General features: G+C 41.8%; 1 protein-coding gene across 5 annotated transcripts in view; it reads right to left on the bottom strand.

The window, feature by feature from the left end:
* Nucleotides 1-1,353: 1,353 nt before the first annotated feature.
* adgrb1a (adhesion G protein-coupled receptor B1a) overlaps nucleotides 1,354-18,041 on the bottom strand; it is a 316,728-nt gene continuing 300,040 nt past the window's right edge. For 4 of the 5 annotated variants that reach the window (XM_061715322.1, XM_061715326.1, XM_061715327.1 and 1 more), the window contains 2 exons: nucleotides 11,385-11,543; nucleotides 1,354-2,529 (listed from right to left, as the gene is read on the bottom strand). In XM_061715322.1, coding sequence (XP_061571306.1) covers nucleotides 2,335-2,529; nucleotides 11,385-11,543 — 354 coding nt within the window. In that variant the 3' untranslated portion in view covers nucleotides 1,354-2,334. The remainder of the gene's footprint in view (nucleotides 2,530-11,384; nucleotides 11,544-18,041) is intronic. The other variant, XM_061715330.1, reaches the window with a different exon arrangement.

The following is an 18,041-nucleotide window of genomic DNA, read 5'->3' as shown; positions in this document are numbered from 1 at the left end:
TTCCATCACAATGATGATGATGGAATATTAGATTAAGCTGGAAAAGTTACATAGTACTGCTTTAATGTTTCGTTCTAGTCTGTGGTGCCACTAAATTGAACTTGAGCTTATTGTTCTCCATACGTTATTCCATGTAAGGATGACCTTTGTTACAGAATTGTTCTGAATGAGAGCAGGTGGACAAGTGTTTTATTCTGTAGATACGATTTTATTAGAAATAAGACACATTCATTTTGTGCTCTGAAAACTGTACATTAACAAAGAGAAGAGGCGACCCCAGCAACATAAAAACGGGAGTGAGGGGGAGTGGGAGGGTTTGGTGGGGCACAAATCAGTGATGGGAGGAGATTGGAGCTCGGGGGTCGGCGGCCGGAGCTTCTGACCAACAAAGATCTGAGGGAGTGACTGGTGATATCAAAACACACACTATTACGTTGCGATACAGAACACTCAAATAGCCCCATACCCTGAAAGGACACGGGGAGGCGATGGGGGGGAGCGGTATCAGAATAATCATGGTCATATTTATAATAATGATGACTATCCTCAAGCACAGTAAGAAAGATATTCATAGGCTAAAATCAATTCTGTAGAACTCTGTTGAAGTAATTACAATGCTGTACATCAGGACTCCAAAAGAGCCTTGTGCTTTCCCTGTGTGCAACCCCCCACCCCTCACTGATTCTGCCGTCTATGTATCCTCATCTTTAACCAACATATCATATATATCTATAGATTAAGCCAGGGGTCGGCAACCCAAAATGTTGAAAGAGCCATATTGGACCAAAAACACAAAAAACAAATATGTCTGGAGCCGCAAAAAATGAAAAGTCTTAGAATGTATCAGCCTTAGAATGAAGACAACACATGCTGCATGTTTCTATATTAGTTAGAACTGGGGGAATTATTATTCACTTTGAGAAAAAAGTCGAAATGTCGAGAAAAAAGTCAAAATTTCGATAAAAAAAGTTGAAATGTCAAGATTAATGTTGAAGTACAATCTTGAGAAAAAAGTCGAAATGTCGAGAAAAAAGTCAAAATGTCCAGAGAAAAGTCGAAATTCAGAGAAAAAAGTTGAAATGTTGAGATTAATGTTGAAGTACAATCTCTAGAAAAAGTTGAAATGTCGAGAAAAAAGTCAAAATTTCGAGAAAAAAGTCGAAATATTGAGAAAAAAGTCCAAATTTTCGAGAAAAAAGTTGAAATGTCGAGATTAAAAAGGAAAGGAAAAAGGAAGAAAAAAAGAAAAAAAAGGAAAGAAAAGAAAAAAGGAAAAAAGAAGAATAAAAGGAAAAAAAGAGAAAAAGGAAAAAAAGGAAAGAAAAAAAGGAAAAAAAGGGAAAAAAGGTCAAACATTTTTGAAAAAGCTCCAGGAGCCACTAGGCCAGCGCTAAAGAGCCACAAGCGGCTCTTGAGCCGCGGGTTGCCGACCCCTGGATTAAGCCATTTACTTCTCTTGCATTACTCAGCGCACACACATCCACACGCGCACATACCTTTTTCCTTTTTACTTAGCATCTTTCAATCATGAAACATTTTCTGCGTTACATCTGCTTGTTCGTTGAGGAACTGACCCAAACGGCACATGTTTGCTGAACTTCTTCTGGATGTATGACGTCCATGTCGTCCCTTTTTCGGCATGAATGAGGGACGGACGCACACACCACTGTGGTGTCCCGCCATGACAAGGCATGTTTTGATATTTTGGTGTGATGTTTTTATTGACCCTTGAACCTCTGCTTTACTGGCCTAGCAGGGTTCGCTGCAGAGGGGAACACCGTTCATTTTTCTCACCGACACTGATGCTGCAAAAATAAGAAATTCATAGGCGTCTTGAGCTGCATACATCAGTGTTCATAAGGAAACATCAGGAGCGAGCAGATCAGAGACACAACAATACTCTCAATAGGGGGGAAAAAGACAGAAATAATCATGATTATTACATTGGAACCATTGAATACAGGGCAAAGCATTGCATGATTATCTTGCTATGCTGTTTATTACATGTCTGTATGATGCGCACGTGGTAGCTTTATCTGCTACTTTGGAAATCTGTCTCCCATAAGAGTCTGACGACCAAATACAAGAAGATGACCAGTACTTCAATGACATCAAAACATCAAATGAAACAACATAGAAAGAGATGCCATGTTCCTGCTCTCTCTTTAATTGGTGATTTTTCTGATCTGGTGACTGTCCTCGCCAATCCTTTGCCCTTGTTTTCGTAGAAAACGGCAGAGGACTCCACCAGAGCAGGACAGTGTGTGTGGGTACATCGTTTGTTCTTTTGCGCTGGAAAAAAGGGCAGTTGTGGGGTTGAGGCCTGAGCCAGGATCACACCTCCGTCTGCAGGTCCATGATCTCCTGGCCCACCAGAGGAATGGTGGCGCTGGTCTTCTCCCACTCCACCGTCTGCAGCTCCAGGGGGGAGGCGGCCACCGTGTCCAGGTCCTTCCTCACCCAGGACGGGGGGGACTGGGTCTTACGAATGCCCTCCCAGGCCCTCTTACTGGGGGTCTGCTGCTTGTCCTGGTGGGGAGAGGACACGAGAACACAAGCTTGGTTTTTTAGGATTTGCTCCAGCAAGGGTCATTTTGACCAGAGCCTTTAGCGCCTTGCAAGGGCTAAAGGAAAACCTGGATCTGCTTTAGCTCATGTTGCTGCACATAGCAAGTTCCACTTTCTTAACCCTTGTACTGTCTTTGGTCAAGGAAGGAGGAAGGGAGGGAGGGAGGAAGGAAGGAAGGAAGGAAGGAAGGAAGGAAGGAAGGAAGGAAGGAAGGAAGGAAGGAAGGAAGGAAGGAAGGAAGGAAGGAAGGAAGGAAGAAAAGAAGGAAGGAAGGGATACAAGAATGAAGGATGAAAGGAAGAAGGGGGAAAGAAGGAAGGAAGGAAGGGAGATGAGAAGGGGGAAAAGAAGGAAGGAGGAAGGGAAGAAGGCAGGAAAGAAGGCAGGAAGGAAGGAAGGAAGGAAGGAAGGAAGGCAGGAAGGAAGGAAGGAAGGAAGGAAGGAAGGAAGGAAGGAAGGAAGGAAGGAAGGAAGGAAGGAAGGAAGGAAGGAAGGAAGGAAGGAAGGAAGGAAGGAAGGAAGGAGGAAGGGAAGAAGGTAGAAAAGAAGGCAGGAAGAAAAGAAGGAAGGAAGGAAAGAAGGAAGAAAGGGAGAAAAGAAGGAAGGAAGGGAGAAAAGAAGGAAGGAAGGGAGGAAGAAGGAAGAAAAGAAGGAAGGGAGAAAAGAAGGAAGGAAGGGAGAAAAGGAGGAAGGAAGGGAAGAAGGGAGGAAAGAAGGCAGGAAGAAAAGAAGGAAGGAAGGAAAGAAGGAAGAAAGGGAGAAAACAAGGAAGGAAGGGAGAAAAGAAGGGAGGAAAGAAGGAAGGAAGGGAGGAATGAAGGAAGGGAGAAAAGAAGGAATGAAGGAAGGAAGGAAAGAAGGAATGAAGGAAGGGAGGAAAGAAGGGAGGAAAGAAGGAAGGAAGGGAGGAAAAAAGGAAGGGAGAAAAGAAGGAAGGAAGGAAGGAAGGAAGGAAAGAAGGGAGGAAAGAAAGAAGGAAGGGGGGAAAGAGGAAGGGGGAAGGAAGGAGAGAGCAGGAGGAAAGAAGGAACAGGAGAATTAGGTCATTTTGACCCAAAGACAGTACAAGGGTTAACAAACTAACAATACCTGAAATACCTGGATCTACTTTACCTCAAGTTCCCACTTTCTTAACCCTTGCAAGTTGCCAGTGGAATGGCCAGCCCTCTAATGGACCTGAGAGCCTTCGCTCCAGCTTGGGTCATTCTGACCTGAGCCTTGGCGTCTTGTAAGGGCTAAAGAAAAACCTTTCCAAGAGAAACCTAGAAAGAAATCCCATGCCTCTGGGGCACTGGAGTTATGTCACATTAGCTAGTTTGGCTTGAAAACTGGAAACTGGCAAAATGTGTCTTGATCACTTTTAAAGCTCATCAACACACATGCTGTATGTTTCTGGTATAAATACTACTGTTACTACAAATACTACTGATTTTCTACGCCCAAATCTGCCAATAATTTACAGTAGTAATGAAAAAGACAGGAACACTCTGGAATTAACTGATTTTCTGAATTAATTTGTCATTAAATATGTTCTGATCTAAGACGTGATTACAAGCACCATATGGTTAATATTCTGATAGGGCACAATCAGTAATAATTATGTATGTCTGTAATGAACAAACACATTACACATTGACAGTGCTGGAAGAAAAGTAGGCGAACCTAAGAGACTAATTATGTCAACAAAAACTAAATAGAGTCAGGAGTTTACACAACTGGAGTTCATGAAACAAGTTTGGAGTTTTGGTTTAAAACTACTTTGATTGGTAAAGATGCTTAAACATTTGTATTTTCCTGGTTATAAGAAGCATCTGCTGATGTGAAGCATGCCCCACAAGATCTCATAGACATAGCATCAAGAGTGGTTTAGTCTGGTATGTAGTAGTATGAGAAGTAGTTTGGAAATGGATACAAAGTCATCAAAGAGAGAGAATGTATCATCCATCATCCCACCATTGGATGATAACTCTAACCCTGTCTAGAAATGGAGACAGTTTAGTACTTTAGCTACTCTTCCTGGAAGTGGATGTCCAACGAAAATGGCTCCAGACACAACACAGAATCCTCAATGAGGTCAAGAAGAACCCATGAGGAACAAAAACACTCTGCATTCCATGTGGAGCAAAACGTACACAACTCATTGACATCAACACATTATTGCAATATTGAAGTATTGAAGTTGAATGAGGCAGCAGGAAAATGAAAACATGAAAGTAAATGAACCGCAGAATGGATCCAGAAAAAGAAATCCAACTTCTGGAGTGGCCCAGCCAGAGTCCTGACCTTCACCCAACAGAGACCCTCTTCTTGAAACAGTATAATCAAGAGGAATGAGGAATGATCCATAATATTCTTTCCTCCAACACTTTGAACGAGTAAAGGGTATGTTCAATTAAGACATGAGAATGTATAGTTATCAAATTAAGAATGTTGTGTTTGTTTGTTACTGATGGAGATTATATCTGAGATATTATATCTCAGATAAAGAGATCACATTTTACATTCATTTAATGCAAAAAAGAGTAAATCCATCAAGTTTGAACCAATGTTCTTGTCGCTGTCATCTGATGAGGCATTGTGACACCGTGGCTGACCTGAAACTCCAGCTTCCTACCCCCTGCAGGGGCAACACCTTGGAACTAGCTTCAACATAGACTTGAACCACGGGAATGCCATATGACGAAGTTCCTGACTGACTGATATGTTAATACCAACTCATTTGGCCACAGACTTGAATCACGAGAACACCCTATGGGGTAATTTATAAATTAGTGACAGTCATGCCAAATGCCCGATAACGGCATTTGGCCACAAATCACATCTGACTGTAAATTGCTTTTTGTCTCTCACTTGGCTCGTTTATTCCTGCCTTTTGTACTTTGAACTTCCTGTATAAAAAGTCATGATTCCAACCACTCTGGGTCAGCACACCAACCCAGACCCGCTCTGCGTAGGTCTGCTCACCGCCGGCTTACTGAATAAAACTCACACCACCACAGCAGACTTCTGAACTGGTTTTGATAATATTCTTCAACAATTTGGTGCCGTGACCCGGATGACAATAGACCTTCGATGGAAACTCCTTTTTCCAGACGGTAAGGGGTCCTACAAAAATCCCAAATTATTGTTGCTGAGTTGTTGCCGAAAGTCTGTGAATTGGAGTGCCAGAGAATGGTTGACCTGATCCCGAAATTTTAGGTAAGTTCGCTGTGTGTGGTTGTGAGCAGGGGTTATTGGGAAAGGTTATTGTAGAAATGTTTAGGAATGCTTGCAGTTTCATAACACTTGAATTTGATTGTGTTGTGAGAATGTTTTGCTTCTCCTGCCTTAGAATTTGACTCGCTCTTCTAAAAAGGTTTAATATCTCGGGTAACATTAAAGAGAGAATGGCCAGAGTGCCATGTTGGTCTGAGTACCAAGAGTAATAGTCCAGTGAGGGACTTATAGCATATGAAGGACTTGAGGTCCATAAGAAGTGTTTGGAACACTGAGAAATGTGTGGGAAATAGGCATATATGTAGAGGAACTGGTTTTAATAGGTGGGGATGATTTGCTCTCCCAAATACTTGGAGATATATTTCATTTTAGTAAGGATCTGACCCGCTCTCCTTACATAAACAGGAATGATTTGTATGCTCTGAATAAGACTGATGATCGGAAAAATTAGCAAGTGATTTGTGGCTAAAAGTAAGTGTAATTGAAGGTTTTTTTGGGAGGGATCTTACAGAAAGAAAAATGGGAAGTTTTTGGGAAGTTTTTTCAGTAGAGAGTCAGAGAAAGAGTTGACTGGTCCTATTAAGTAAATGTACGATAATTACGGTACCGATAGTTTTATTTGTTACTTAGTTAGTATTAAATATGGTTAAATTAACTAAAGCACTTCAACTCCCTCAGACTTTGGAGGGATGAAAGTAGACGCCATAATGCGAAATCCCAAATAGCTTCGCTTATAGATCAAAATAAAAAGCTAATGGCTCAATTAGAAGAACTTAAAAACACAACACAGACAAAAATGAAATTAGAGAACCAGTTAAATGATAAAATCAAAAACCTTTATCTGGTAAAACAGATTAAAGAATCTAGTGACGATGACACTTCTGATGAGGTATGGATTTGACAACATCCAAGATCTGAGGAGAATAGCCAAGAGAATAGTGAGGAGGGGTAGGTTATAAAAACAGGTAGGAAATCAAAGAAAACACAATCAGTAAAATTAGCCCCACTGAGCACAATGGGAAAAGATGTTATCTACAAACCTTGGAGCCGAAGAGAACTAAAAGCAATAGTAAGAGATTTTCCCAAGGATGTCAGAAAGAATAAACAAAAATGGCTAGATGCACAATATACACACCTCACATGCCTGACATGATACAGCTGTTAAAACTAACTTTGCCACCTGATTTGAAAAGCAAAGTACTTGATGCGTGTAGAATTCCCTGTAATCCCACAGCTGTTGCCAAAATCACACCAGAGCAAGCTCAGACCTTTTTCCAGTATAAAAGGGTATGCCCTATGCCTTAGCAGTTCAAAGGGAAGTAGTACAACAACAGTTGACTGTACTCATCTCACAAAACTTAAACAAGGAAAAGATGATAATCCCAGGGAGCTTTATGCTAAAATAATGTTGACAGCTAAAAAAAAATGTAGTCTGTCACAAGATCAGATAGATGGACTTCCTACAGGTTACATGCAAAATATATATTTGCTAATTGCCTTCAACAAAGGTTAGGGCTGGATAACACAGAACAAAAAAAAAAGAATCTGAAATGTATGAAACACTAATGCTTGCCCAAGTGTCTCACTACACAGGTTGAGCGCAGAAAGGAGGACGCAAGGACAGATGAACCAACCAAAGGCCAATTAATCATTCACACCACAACAAAGGCCACACGTCACACTTCTCAAACAAAGACAATGGGAACTACTTCTATTGTGGTGAGCCAAATCATTGGATAAGGAATCACCCCTATAGAGCATCCCAACCTACGTAATCTTATCCTGCCTACGGTAACTCCATCATGTAAGCACATGGAAATCCAACAAACATGTGTCTACCTGTCTCTGAGCCAACTATAGTGTCTATAAGCCTTTTCTGAAAGCATGTCCAAGTAATCCTTAACCCTGCTCGTCCTGACTTTTCTGAAACTCCTCTCCCTAACTCTGATCTTGTTTTCTTCACTGACAACTCTGCTTATAGAGAAAATTGAATACCATAAGTAGGTTATGCAATTTGTGATAATTCTTAATTGTTGAAAGCACCGCCTTGCCCTCCTCCAGCTCTGCTCAAGTAGCTGAATTATATACACTGATGAGAGCCTGTCAACAGGCCAGGCCAACACACGGCCAACGTTCCGGAGGCCGTCCTGGGGACTGGGGAGACCGACGAGACAGCTCGTTGGGACGTCCCCGAGGCCTAGGCCTGGGTCTTGGCGTGGGCCTTGGTGGGGTCTTGGTGTGGGTCTTGGCAGGCTTGGCGTGGGGCTTGGCAGGCGTGACGGGGACTCTTGGCGTGACGGGGACTCTTGGCTTGACATGGGAACTTGGCTTGACATGGGAACTTGGCTTGACATGGGAACTAGGATACGTGGAGCTGGCTGAGGGGGAGCCCGGGTACGGGGCGCTGGCTGTGAGGGTACCTGGGTCCGGGTAGCTGGCTGCGGGGGTACCCGGGTCCGGGGCGCCGGCTGCGGGGGTCCCCAGGTCCGGGGCGCCGGCTGCAGGGGAGCCCAGGTCCGTGGCTCTGGCTGCGGGGTGTCCGGGACCATCACCGGACGCGCCAGAGACCACCGCCGGAACAGCGGCTAGCTGGGGCTGACGCCGTCGCTCCAGAGCCTAGATGCTCTGGGGCCCACCCCGAGCCAGGCGTGTTCCCCAGATGGGGGACTTCTCCTCTAGCAACTTCCTGTTTTCCCAGAGGGAAATCCAGAGGGAAACCCATTCTCCCGCTGGGTCCATTTGTGGTCGGACCGTTCTGTCACGTCTTGGGGTAAGGTGTGGACCCAAATGCAGGAGAGCAGGAGGCGGGAGGCAGGAGTGGGCAAAAAATAGGACTTATTTAACAAAAGGGAAAAACAAAGCGCTGCATGGCAGGATCAAAACAAACTAAAGGGGTCAAAAAACTTGGAGGAGGAAGAACATGGCAGGAAACATGAGGAACAAAACAGTACGGTCCGACAGGCAACAAGGGAATGACAAGACCAGATATACACAGGGGATAATGAGACACGACGAGACACAGGTGCAGACAATCCGGGCAGATGGGACACAGGCGGGGCAAAACAGAAACTGAAAGCGGGGGGAATGTCAAACCTTGACAGTATATGTATATTGTGGGCGAACCGAGGATTTATCACATCCTTGGGGACACCCGTTAAACGTGGTTAATTGATTGGTGAACTGTTAGAAGCAGGTCAACTACCTTCATCTATTGCTGTTGTTAAATGTGAAGCCCACACCAAATCCAAAGACCCTGTTTCACAAGGCAATGCTTCGGCGAACCAGAAATGACTGCTGTAAGGATGTTGGCCTCACAAAACCGTGCTACATTGGACTACTTACTAGCCTCTCAAGGGGGAACTTGTGCTGTCATTAAAACGGAATGTTGTACATTTATACCTGACCACAATGCCACTGTCCAAGAAATAACGGATCACTTGAAAGATATTGCCAAAACATTACATACCCCTGTCACCACTAGTTTGTTTGATTGGTTTAAAGAACAGTTAGGACACATTGGTTACTTGATTTTTGAATTTGCCTTGCTTGGGTTTGGACTCCTAACTGTTATTTGGCTTCTGATCACATGTGTAAGGTTCACTTGCAAAATATGTATCACTCAAACTACCACTAAAATTATGTACTCCAATGTAACTCAACCTGTTCCATCAGTGGAGGAGGAAAATACAGACTTTCTGTTCAAAAGTTGAGATTGACTGTAATTAAATGACACCCAACAACAACACAAAATAAATTAAAAAAAAATAAAAATTGTGAATTGTTGAGACACTGCAACAACATTGTGACGTGAAACTCCCCCCTGCAGGGCTCACAAGCTTTGAACTGGCTTCAAACACGGACTGATCCACGGGAATGCCATATGACAAAGTTCCTGACTGACTGATATGTTAATACCAACTCATTTGGCCACAAGACTTGAATCTCGAGAACACCCTATGGGGTAATTTACAACTTAGTGACAGTCATGCCAAATGGACCGAGGACGGCATTTGGCCACAGATCACATCTGACTGTGAATACCCTTTCACAGTCTTTCACCTTTGGCTTGTTGATTCTTGCCTTTTGTGCTTTGAACTTACTATATAAAGAGTCCTGATTCCAACCACTCTGGGTCAGCACACCAACCCAGCCATGCGCTGCGTAAGTCTGCTCACTGGTCTAAATCCACAGTTTTGTGCATTAACTGTAATTTTAGGAATACAGCCACTAGTAAATTACAATCAGGGAACATTAGATATCTAGGCATAAACATCTCCCCTAGGCTGTCAGAGTTAATAAAACTAAATTATGTTCAGCTTTTAAAGAAAATAGAAGATGATCTTTCCAGATGGAACTCTCTTCCCATTTCACTCATTGGAAGAATTGTCACCATCAAAATGATGGTTTTACCAAAAATAAACTATTTTTTTTCAATGATACCATCCAAACCCCCTCCCTCTTGGTTTAAGTCATTGGATTCATATGTGTCAAAATTCCTGTGGAAGAATAAAACACCACGTATTAGTTTGAAGACATTACAAGAACCCAAAGAATGTGGAAGCTTAGACTTACCTAACTTCCAATATTACTTCTTAGTTAATGAATTACAGTATATTTTAAAATGGTGTCAAAATCATTCTTTAGATAGTCAATGGCTGGACTCAGAACAAGTGTTTTGCAATGATCTGGAGATCTCAGATTTACCATTTATCAGTCAAAGTATTAAACATCATAATTTCGGCGTAGAAATTAAGTACATATAAATATCAGGAAACTGGATTTGTGGCCACATATTAATGTCCATGGACCACTGGTTCTTGGTAACTGTACCAAATATTAATGTCCATGGACCACTGGTTCTTGGGGTAACTGTACCAAATATTAATGTCCATGGACCACTGGTTCTTGGTAACTGTACCAAATATTAATGTCCATGGACCACTGGTTCTTGGTAACTGTACCAAATATTAATTTCCATGGACCACTGGTTCTCGGGGTAACTGTACCAAATATTAATGTCCATGGACCACTGGTTCTTGGTAACTGTACCAAATATTAATGTCCATGGACCACTGGTTCTTGGTAAATGTACCAAATATTAATGTCCATGGACCACTGGTTCTTGGGGTAACTGTACGGGTCACTGTCAAGTCCAACTGCCTTTAATTTAAGCCCATAATCTGCTGTTATCTCGTCTAACACACTAGTTGCAGCTGTTTTTGCCACTCAGTGCGAGTAAGGGAACGTGGTCCAGTGGGAAAGTGACGTCAATGCATACCCCTATATATATATATATATATATATACACAGGTGAAATGCTGCCGTTGCTCTGAGGTTGTACGTGTCTATCACTAACACTTTCTGATTGTACAGAAAAAAGGAAAAAATCACATTAGATTAAAAGAGGGACATGACTGCTTTTACAGCTGCTCCGTCACCAACATGGTAAGGAGATACACATACAAATGTTTAAATGTATTTCAGGTAAACAGGAAACTCCACCTACGTGTTGGTCAGTGGGGTTTTTTTCATGGGAGATAAAAGGGGAACATCAGATACTGGGGGGAGGGGCAGAATAGAATGAAATTAAACTGTTTACACTCATGTTGGTCTTGTCGCTGCTGGCAGAGGACACACTCCATCTTTTGGCAGCTTTGGCATCAACAGGTGGAGACTCTCTATCCTTGTCTGCACTGTGAATCTTCCTGCTCAGGTCCTGAAACATGTCCTGGTGGCGTTTCCGGGTGTGCATTATTTTCTACACAGGAACATTTCACGTTACGTTCATGGCAAACAGCACAGGCGACCATCAATTCTACATCACGCTGCTTCACATTTCATGTATCTGAGTCAACAGTACAATAAACTTAAAAAAAATAAATGTATGCAAATATTTAGCAGCAGTAGGTACATACAACCCCAAATCAGTACGACGGAGTATTAGGGCCAAACTAAGACCAAAAAAAAATTGAAATTACGAGAATAGAGTCATAATATAATCAAGATAAAGTCGTAAAATTATGTGAATAAAGTAATAATGTTGCGAAAATAAAGTCGTAATAGAATAAAGTCGTAACATTATGAGAATGAAGTCGTAACATTACGAGAATAAAGTCGTAACATTAAGAGAATAAAGTCGTAACATTACGAGAATAAAGTCGTAACATTACGAGAATAAAGTCGTAACATTAAGAGAATAAAGTCGTAACATTAAGAGAATAAAGTCGTAACATTAAGAGAATAAAGTCGTAACATTACGAGAATAAAGTCGTAACATTAAGAGAATAAAGTCGTAACATTACGAGAATAAAGTTGTAATATTACAAGAATAAAGTGGTAATTTATGAGAATAAAGTGGTAACATTACGAGAATAAAGTGGTAATTTATGAGAACTCTAACAGAAGAGCATTTTCTCCCTGTGTTAAAATGAGGAATATCTTGTGAAGTTATATTTATATATTATATTATATTATATATTACGACTTTATTCTCGTAATATTATGACTTTATTCTCACAACATTATGACTTTATTCTGGTAATTCTACGACTTTATTTTCGTAATTTCCATTTTTGTTTTTGTCCTAGTTTGGCCCTAATACTCCGTCGTAAATCAGAGAGTGTTGGGACAATTAAAACTTTCTTTGCAGATAGCCTGAACCCAGGAAAGTTCATGTTTTTCTTCTCTTGAAATTTCATTTATTAAGATGAATCAATTTTTTGCACATCAGGCCTCAAACACATTCCGAAAAATGTTGGTACTGGGAAATGTAGAGTTTGTAAGGAGGTGAAATGATCTCATTCCAAACAGATGACGTCCACGAGTGAGTGAAATTCTGATTTGGTGCAAGTATGCACGAAAGGCTGACTCCCAGGTCTGGCCGGGATCACAAGCACTTGCTCAGTCCTCATCATGACCTTACGTGACCTTGGACATGTTTCAGGGGCGGAGTGCGACCCTCCTCCGCTGGACTTTAGAAATGAGTAGTTTACTCCAAAGTTTCGTGTTTGCATCTGAAAAACACTGTAATCTGCATATGTAAGCTGTATATCTCACCATGTTCTTTTCTTTTTGAATCATTCATATAAAAGGGACGTGCTGTATAATAACACAGGCTTTTCGATGTCTGAGCCTCTCCTTATATGTAGTTATATGCAGTACTGGAGTTGAGGGGGGATGAGGGGGGGTGGCATCCCCCCCGAAATAAAAACGGTCCAAATCATCCCCCCCTGAAATAAAAACGGTCCAAATCATCCCCCCCTGTAAAACTGCCATCCCTTATGTCATTTCATCAATGAATTTATGTAATAACTGCTCGGGGGTCTGGGTATGGGTCTCTGGAAAGCGTCTAGAGACAACTTTTGTTGTATTAGACGCTATATAAATAAAATTGAATTGAATTGAATTGAATGTGGTTTTACTGCTATTTCAACATTTAGAGTCATCACCAGAAAAATAACACCAGAAAAATAACTTATTCGACAATTTTCACCTGTTTCAAGTAAATTTTCACTTGAAATAAGTAGGAAAATCTGCCAGTGGGACAAGATTTATCTTCTTATTACAAGCAAAAAAATCTTGTTCCACTGGCAGATTTTTCTACTTATTTCAAGTGAAAATCTACTTGAAACAGGTGAAAATTGTTGTTTTTTCCAGTGATGAGTCTTGTTTTAAGTGTAATGAGATTTTTTTACTAAAATGAGACATTTTAACTAGAAATAAGACAAATATTCATGTTAAGATTTTGAGTTTTTGCAGTGATCCATTTTACTTATCCTGTGAAGGACAGAGTCATATTGATAAGTTCAGAAAAGTGTTTTTAATTGTTGTGTTTTGATGTATTTGATGTAAGCCCAGTGGATATTTAAAGCTTACAGAAGGCTGCATTTAACTGCTGCTATGTCATTCCTGCAGTATTTCTGCAGGTGTTTTGGTCGCTGCTATTATTTGTAATATATTATATTATTTGTAATCAGCACAAATTATCTGTCCCCATATGATAAAATCCACCATCCCCCCTGATTTTATTTACAACTCGAGTACTGGTTATATGCACTTCTGAAACCCTCTGGAGTGTTTACCCACAACCTCCAAAGATTCAAATAATGCTGATGCACAAGTGGAGGTCACTCAGGGAGTTTTATTTTGAAAATACACTTGCTTCTCCATCCCATTCTTGAGTCTGACACCCCGTCAGATTAACCCTTTACTGTCTTTGGGTCAAAATGACCTAATTTTCCTGTTCCTTCTTTCCTTCCTTCCTTCCTTCCTTCTCCCTTCCTTCCTTCCTTCCTTCCTTCCTTCCTTCCTTCCTTCCTTCCTTCCTTCCTTCCTTCCTTCCTTCCTTCCTTCCTTCCTTCCTTCCTCCCTTCCTTCTTTTCTCCCTTCCTTCTTTCCTTCTTTTCATTCTTCCTTCCTTCCTTCCTTCCTTCCTTCCTTCCTTCCTTCCTTTCTTCCTCCCTTCCTTATTTCCTTCTTTTCATTCTTCCTTCCTTCCTTCTTTCCCCCCTTCCTTCCTTCTTTCCTTCCTTCCTTCCTTCCTTCCTTCCTTCCTTCCTTCCTTCCTTCCTTCCTTCCTTCCTTCCTTCCTTCCTTCCTTCCTTCTCCCTTCCTTCCTTCCTTCTTTTCTCCTTCTTTTCATTCTTCCTTCCTTCTCCCTTCCTTCCTTCCTTCCTTCTCCCTTCCTTCCTTCCTTCTTTTCTCCCTTCCTTCTTTTCTTTCTTCCTCCCTTGCTTCCTTCCTTCTTTCTCCCTTCTTTTCTCCCTTCCTTCCTTCCTTCCTTCCTTCCTTCCTTCCTTCCTTCCTTCCTTCCTTCCTTCCTTCTCCCTTCCTTCCTTCTTTCCTTCCTTCTTTTCTCCCTTTCTTCTTTCCTTCTTTTCATTCTTCCTTCCTTCCTTCCTTCCTTCCTTCCTTCCTTCCTTCCTTCCTTCCTTCCTTCCTTCCTTCCTTCCTTCTTTTCTTTCTTCCTCCTTCCTTCCTTCCTTCTTTCTCCCTTCCTTCTTTTCATTCTTCCTTCCTCCCTTCCTTCCTTCCTTCCTTCCTTCCTTCCTTCCTTCCTTCCTTCCTTCCTTCCTTCCTTCCTTCCTTCCTTCCTTCCTCCTTCCTTGACCTGAGACAGCACAAGGGTTAACCTGTGTGTGTGTAAACTCTGGCCATCCAGAGCTAAAATAGACCTGACGCACATGTTTAGTTGAGCAGAGTCGACAGAGGATTTCATGGCTTTAGTGGCCTTTGTTAGGGATGAAAATAGGCGGCAGAAAGTGTGTGTTTGGGGGGGGGGGGGGGGGGGGGGGGCAGAGCTAAGGGCTAGAGGCCAGGGCGTGAACTTGGCCACATGCACTAGGACTCTCTGGAAAGATGGGGCTGGAAACAGCAAGTGGCTTGACCAGGTCATGTAAGGTCAATGTTATTGTGGGCAAATCCCTTTGACTTTGTTCCATGACATGAGCCGGAGCTGCAGAACATGTTTGTTTTCATTTTTAAAGGTCTGTGTGGCACTAGTGGCCTTTATTGAGACAGTAGGTAGACAGGAAATGGGTAGAGAGAGTGGGGGAGACATCGCAGTGTAGAGCGACAGGGTCAGAATGATTTAAGGAAGCAAAAGTCAACTTCATTACAGCAGGCGGCGACTCCCGCTAAGCTAGTGGCTAGGAACAGTCGACTATCAATGGCCACGGTTACATGATGTTTTCTAATTCAGAATTAATTATTCCGAATTAAATCATTCAGAATTAAACTATTTCCCTTTGAGTTTACGTGGAAATAATAATTCAGAACTGAGGTTTCCATGGAAAACATGTTTGATGGTCTTTCTCCAATTCCTCTCCAGGTCTGGGGGTTGGGAAGGTTCTGATTGGATAGGGGGGGGACCGGAAGTTAAACTACCGGAAGAAAAACTAACTTAGCCGCTACAACTTTGAAAAGCTCACCATTTTGATGTTTCCTGTTTCCATCTGTTCTTTTAATGATTTCTATTTATTAAATAAATGGTCTCTGCTCTTGACCAGCGTTTACTGCTGCTGCATCTTGAAACTTTGTTAGGAAAAACCAGCCCAGCGCGGAATATAAGCGTCATGGAGACAGACGAGCGAGGGATCGAGCAGCGCAGAAATACTTCATTTAAAGCGGAATGAGTGTATATGTTACGGTTAATGTAGAAAAACGGCTATTTTGCAAACTAGCCAGTCAATGTGTAAATTAGCCGGCAGGGCGGCTAATGTAGAAAAACGGCTATTTTCAGACCCAACACTTTTTCGGGGAGTGTAACGTTAGGATTCTTCAACAGCCATAAACAGCCTTGTCAACAACAAGCATGTGCAGCATATGGGCTTCTTCCATTGGCTGCTACGCACCAACTGACCTGATTGGAGACTGTAAGTGACGGGTTTGAAGCGTGAATTTCCTCCATTCAACTGAACTGTAGGCTATTCTGTAGTGTAGTAACTGGACTCTATCTACCAAATGAATTACGTTTGCTTAGTTTGTTTTGGTTTCATCAATTTGTGCAAATGGAGGAGGAGGAGAGACCTCATCTCATCATGCGCGCCCTTCGGGTTTAGGAGCTTCACCTTCCATGAGAGAGACGCAACAACTGTGTCTGTTTTGGAGGTGCAAAGAGAAGAACAGATCTTTCCTCACAAAGACTGTCACACTGGATATTTACAGTACATTTCCCAGACCTATAAGGCTGGTAGAGGTCTTTGCCACCTCGGTGGCAACGCTCTATTCTGGGGTGCCGATGACGTGATCTGTAGTTTGCATTATTCGTTTTGGAATACTCAATTTAGGAATATACTGCATGGGATTTGAACTCAGAATAACTGCTATAATTGCCACGGCATGTTCGAGCTGACCGGAGCATCGAGACTGGAGAGATGATTAAAAATGTGATGTCCGCGCACCATGAGCTTAAAAATGTATGTACTTTGCAAAATAGCCGTTTTTCTACATGAGCCGCCCTGACGGTTATTTTGCACATTAGCCGGCTAATTTACACATTCACCGCCCTGCCGGTTAATTTATACATTGACTGGCTAGTTTGCAAAATAGCCGTTTTTCTACATTAACCGTAACATATACATGATTGCGGAATTATTCTATTCGGATTTAAAATCAGAATGCAGAAACTCACACAGAGATTTTGGGGAAACACCTGCTGCCTTCAAGAGCACATCTCTGCTGGAGATATCAATGATGCTCAACTAAGCCAGGGGTCGGCAACCCAAAATGTTGAAAGAGCCATATTGGACCAAAAACACAAAAAACAAATATGTCTGGAGCCGCAAAAAATGAAAAGTCTTGTATCAGCCTTAGAATGAAGGCAACACATGCTGCATGTATCTATATTAGTTAGAACTGGGGGAAATATTATGCACTTTGAGAAAAAAAGTCAAAATGTCGAGAAAAAAGTCGAAATGTTGAGAAAAAAGTCAAAATTTCGAGAAAAAAGTCTACATTTCGAAATGTCAAGATTAATGTTAAAGTACAATCTTGAGAAAAAAGTCGAAATGTCGAGAGAAAAGTCGAAATTCAGAGATAAAAGTCGAAATGTGAAGATTAATGTTGAAGTACAATCTCTCGAAAAAAGTTGAAATGTTGAGAAAAAAGTCAAAATTCGAGAAAAAAATCGAAATGTTGAGAAAAAAGTCAAAATGTCGAGAAAAAAGTCAAAATTTCATGAAAAAAATTGAAATGTCGAGATTAAAAAGGAAAGGAAAAAGGAAGGAAAAAAAGGTCAAACATTTTTGAAAAAGCTCCAGGAGCCACTAGGGCGGCGCTAAAGAGCCACATGCGGCTCTAGAGCCACGGGTTGCCGACCCCTACACTAAGCAATAAAAAATAGAATGTTGGACGAGTTGGAACCCAACAACCCCATAATGTATAACGTATATTACGATGTGTTCGTCGGATGAATGAGACAAAGTAACTCCTAAACCAGGGGTAGGCAATTCCGGTCCTCGAGGGCCGGTGTCCTGCATGTCTTAGATGTTACCCTGCTTCAGCACACCGTGATAAAAGTACCTGTGTCATTAACAGAATTGTGCAGCCCTGGATGACAAGCTGATGACGATGATTAATTAGAATCAGGTGTGTTAAAGAAACACACTAGAAACATCTAAAACATGCAGGACACCGACCCTCGAGGACCGGAATTGCCTACCCCTGTCCTAAACTCTCCATCACTTGGTGTCCCTCCATGCCAGAATGTCTTCTCAGGGCCGTGAGAAGGAATGGAAACATTTCAAACTTGTAAGAA

This window comes from Cololabis saira, chromosome 3 (genome assembly GCF_033807715.1).
Source record: "Cololabis saira isolate AMF1-May2022 chromosome 3, fColSai1.1, whole genome shotgun sequence".
Taxonomy (NCBI): domain Eukaryota; kingdom Metazoa; phylum Chordata; class Actinopteri; order Beloniformes; family Belonidae; genus Cololabis; species Cololabis saira.
Note: the sequence above shows the minus strand (reverse complement) of the source record. Positions and strands in the feature narration are given on the sequence as shown.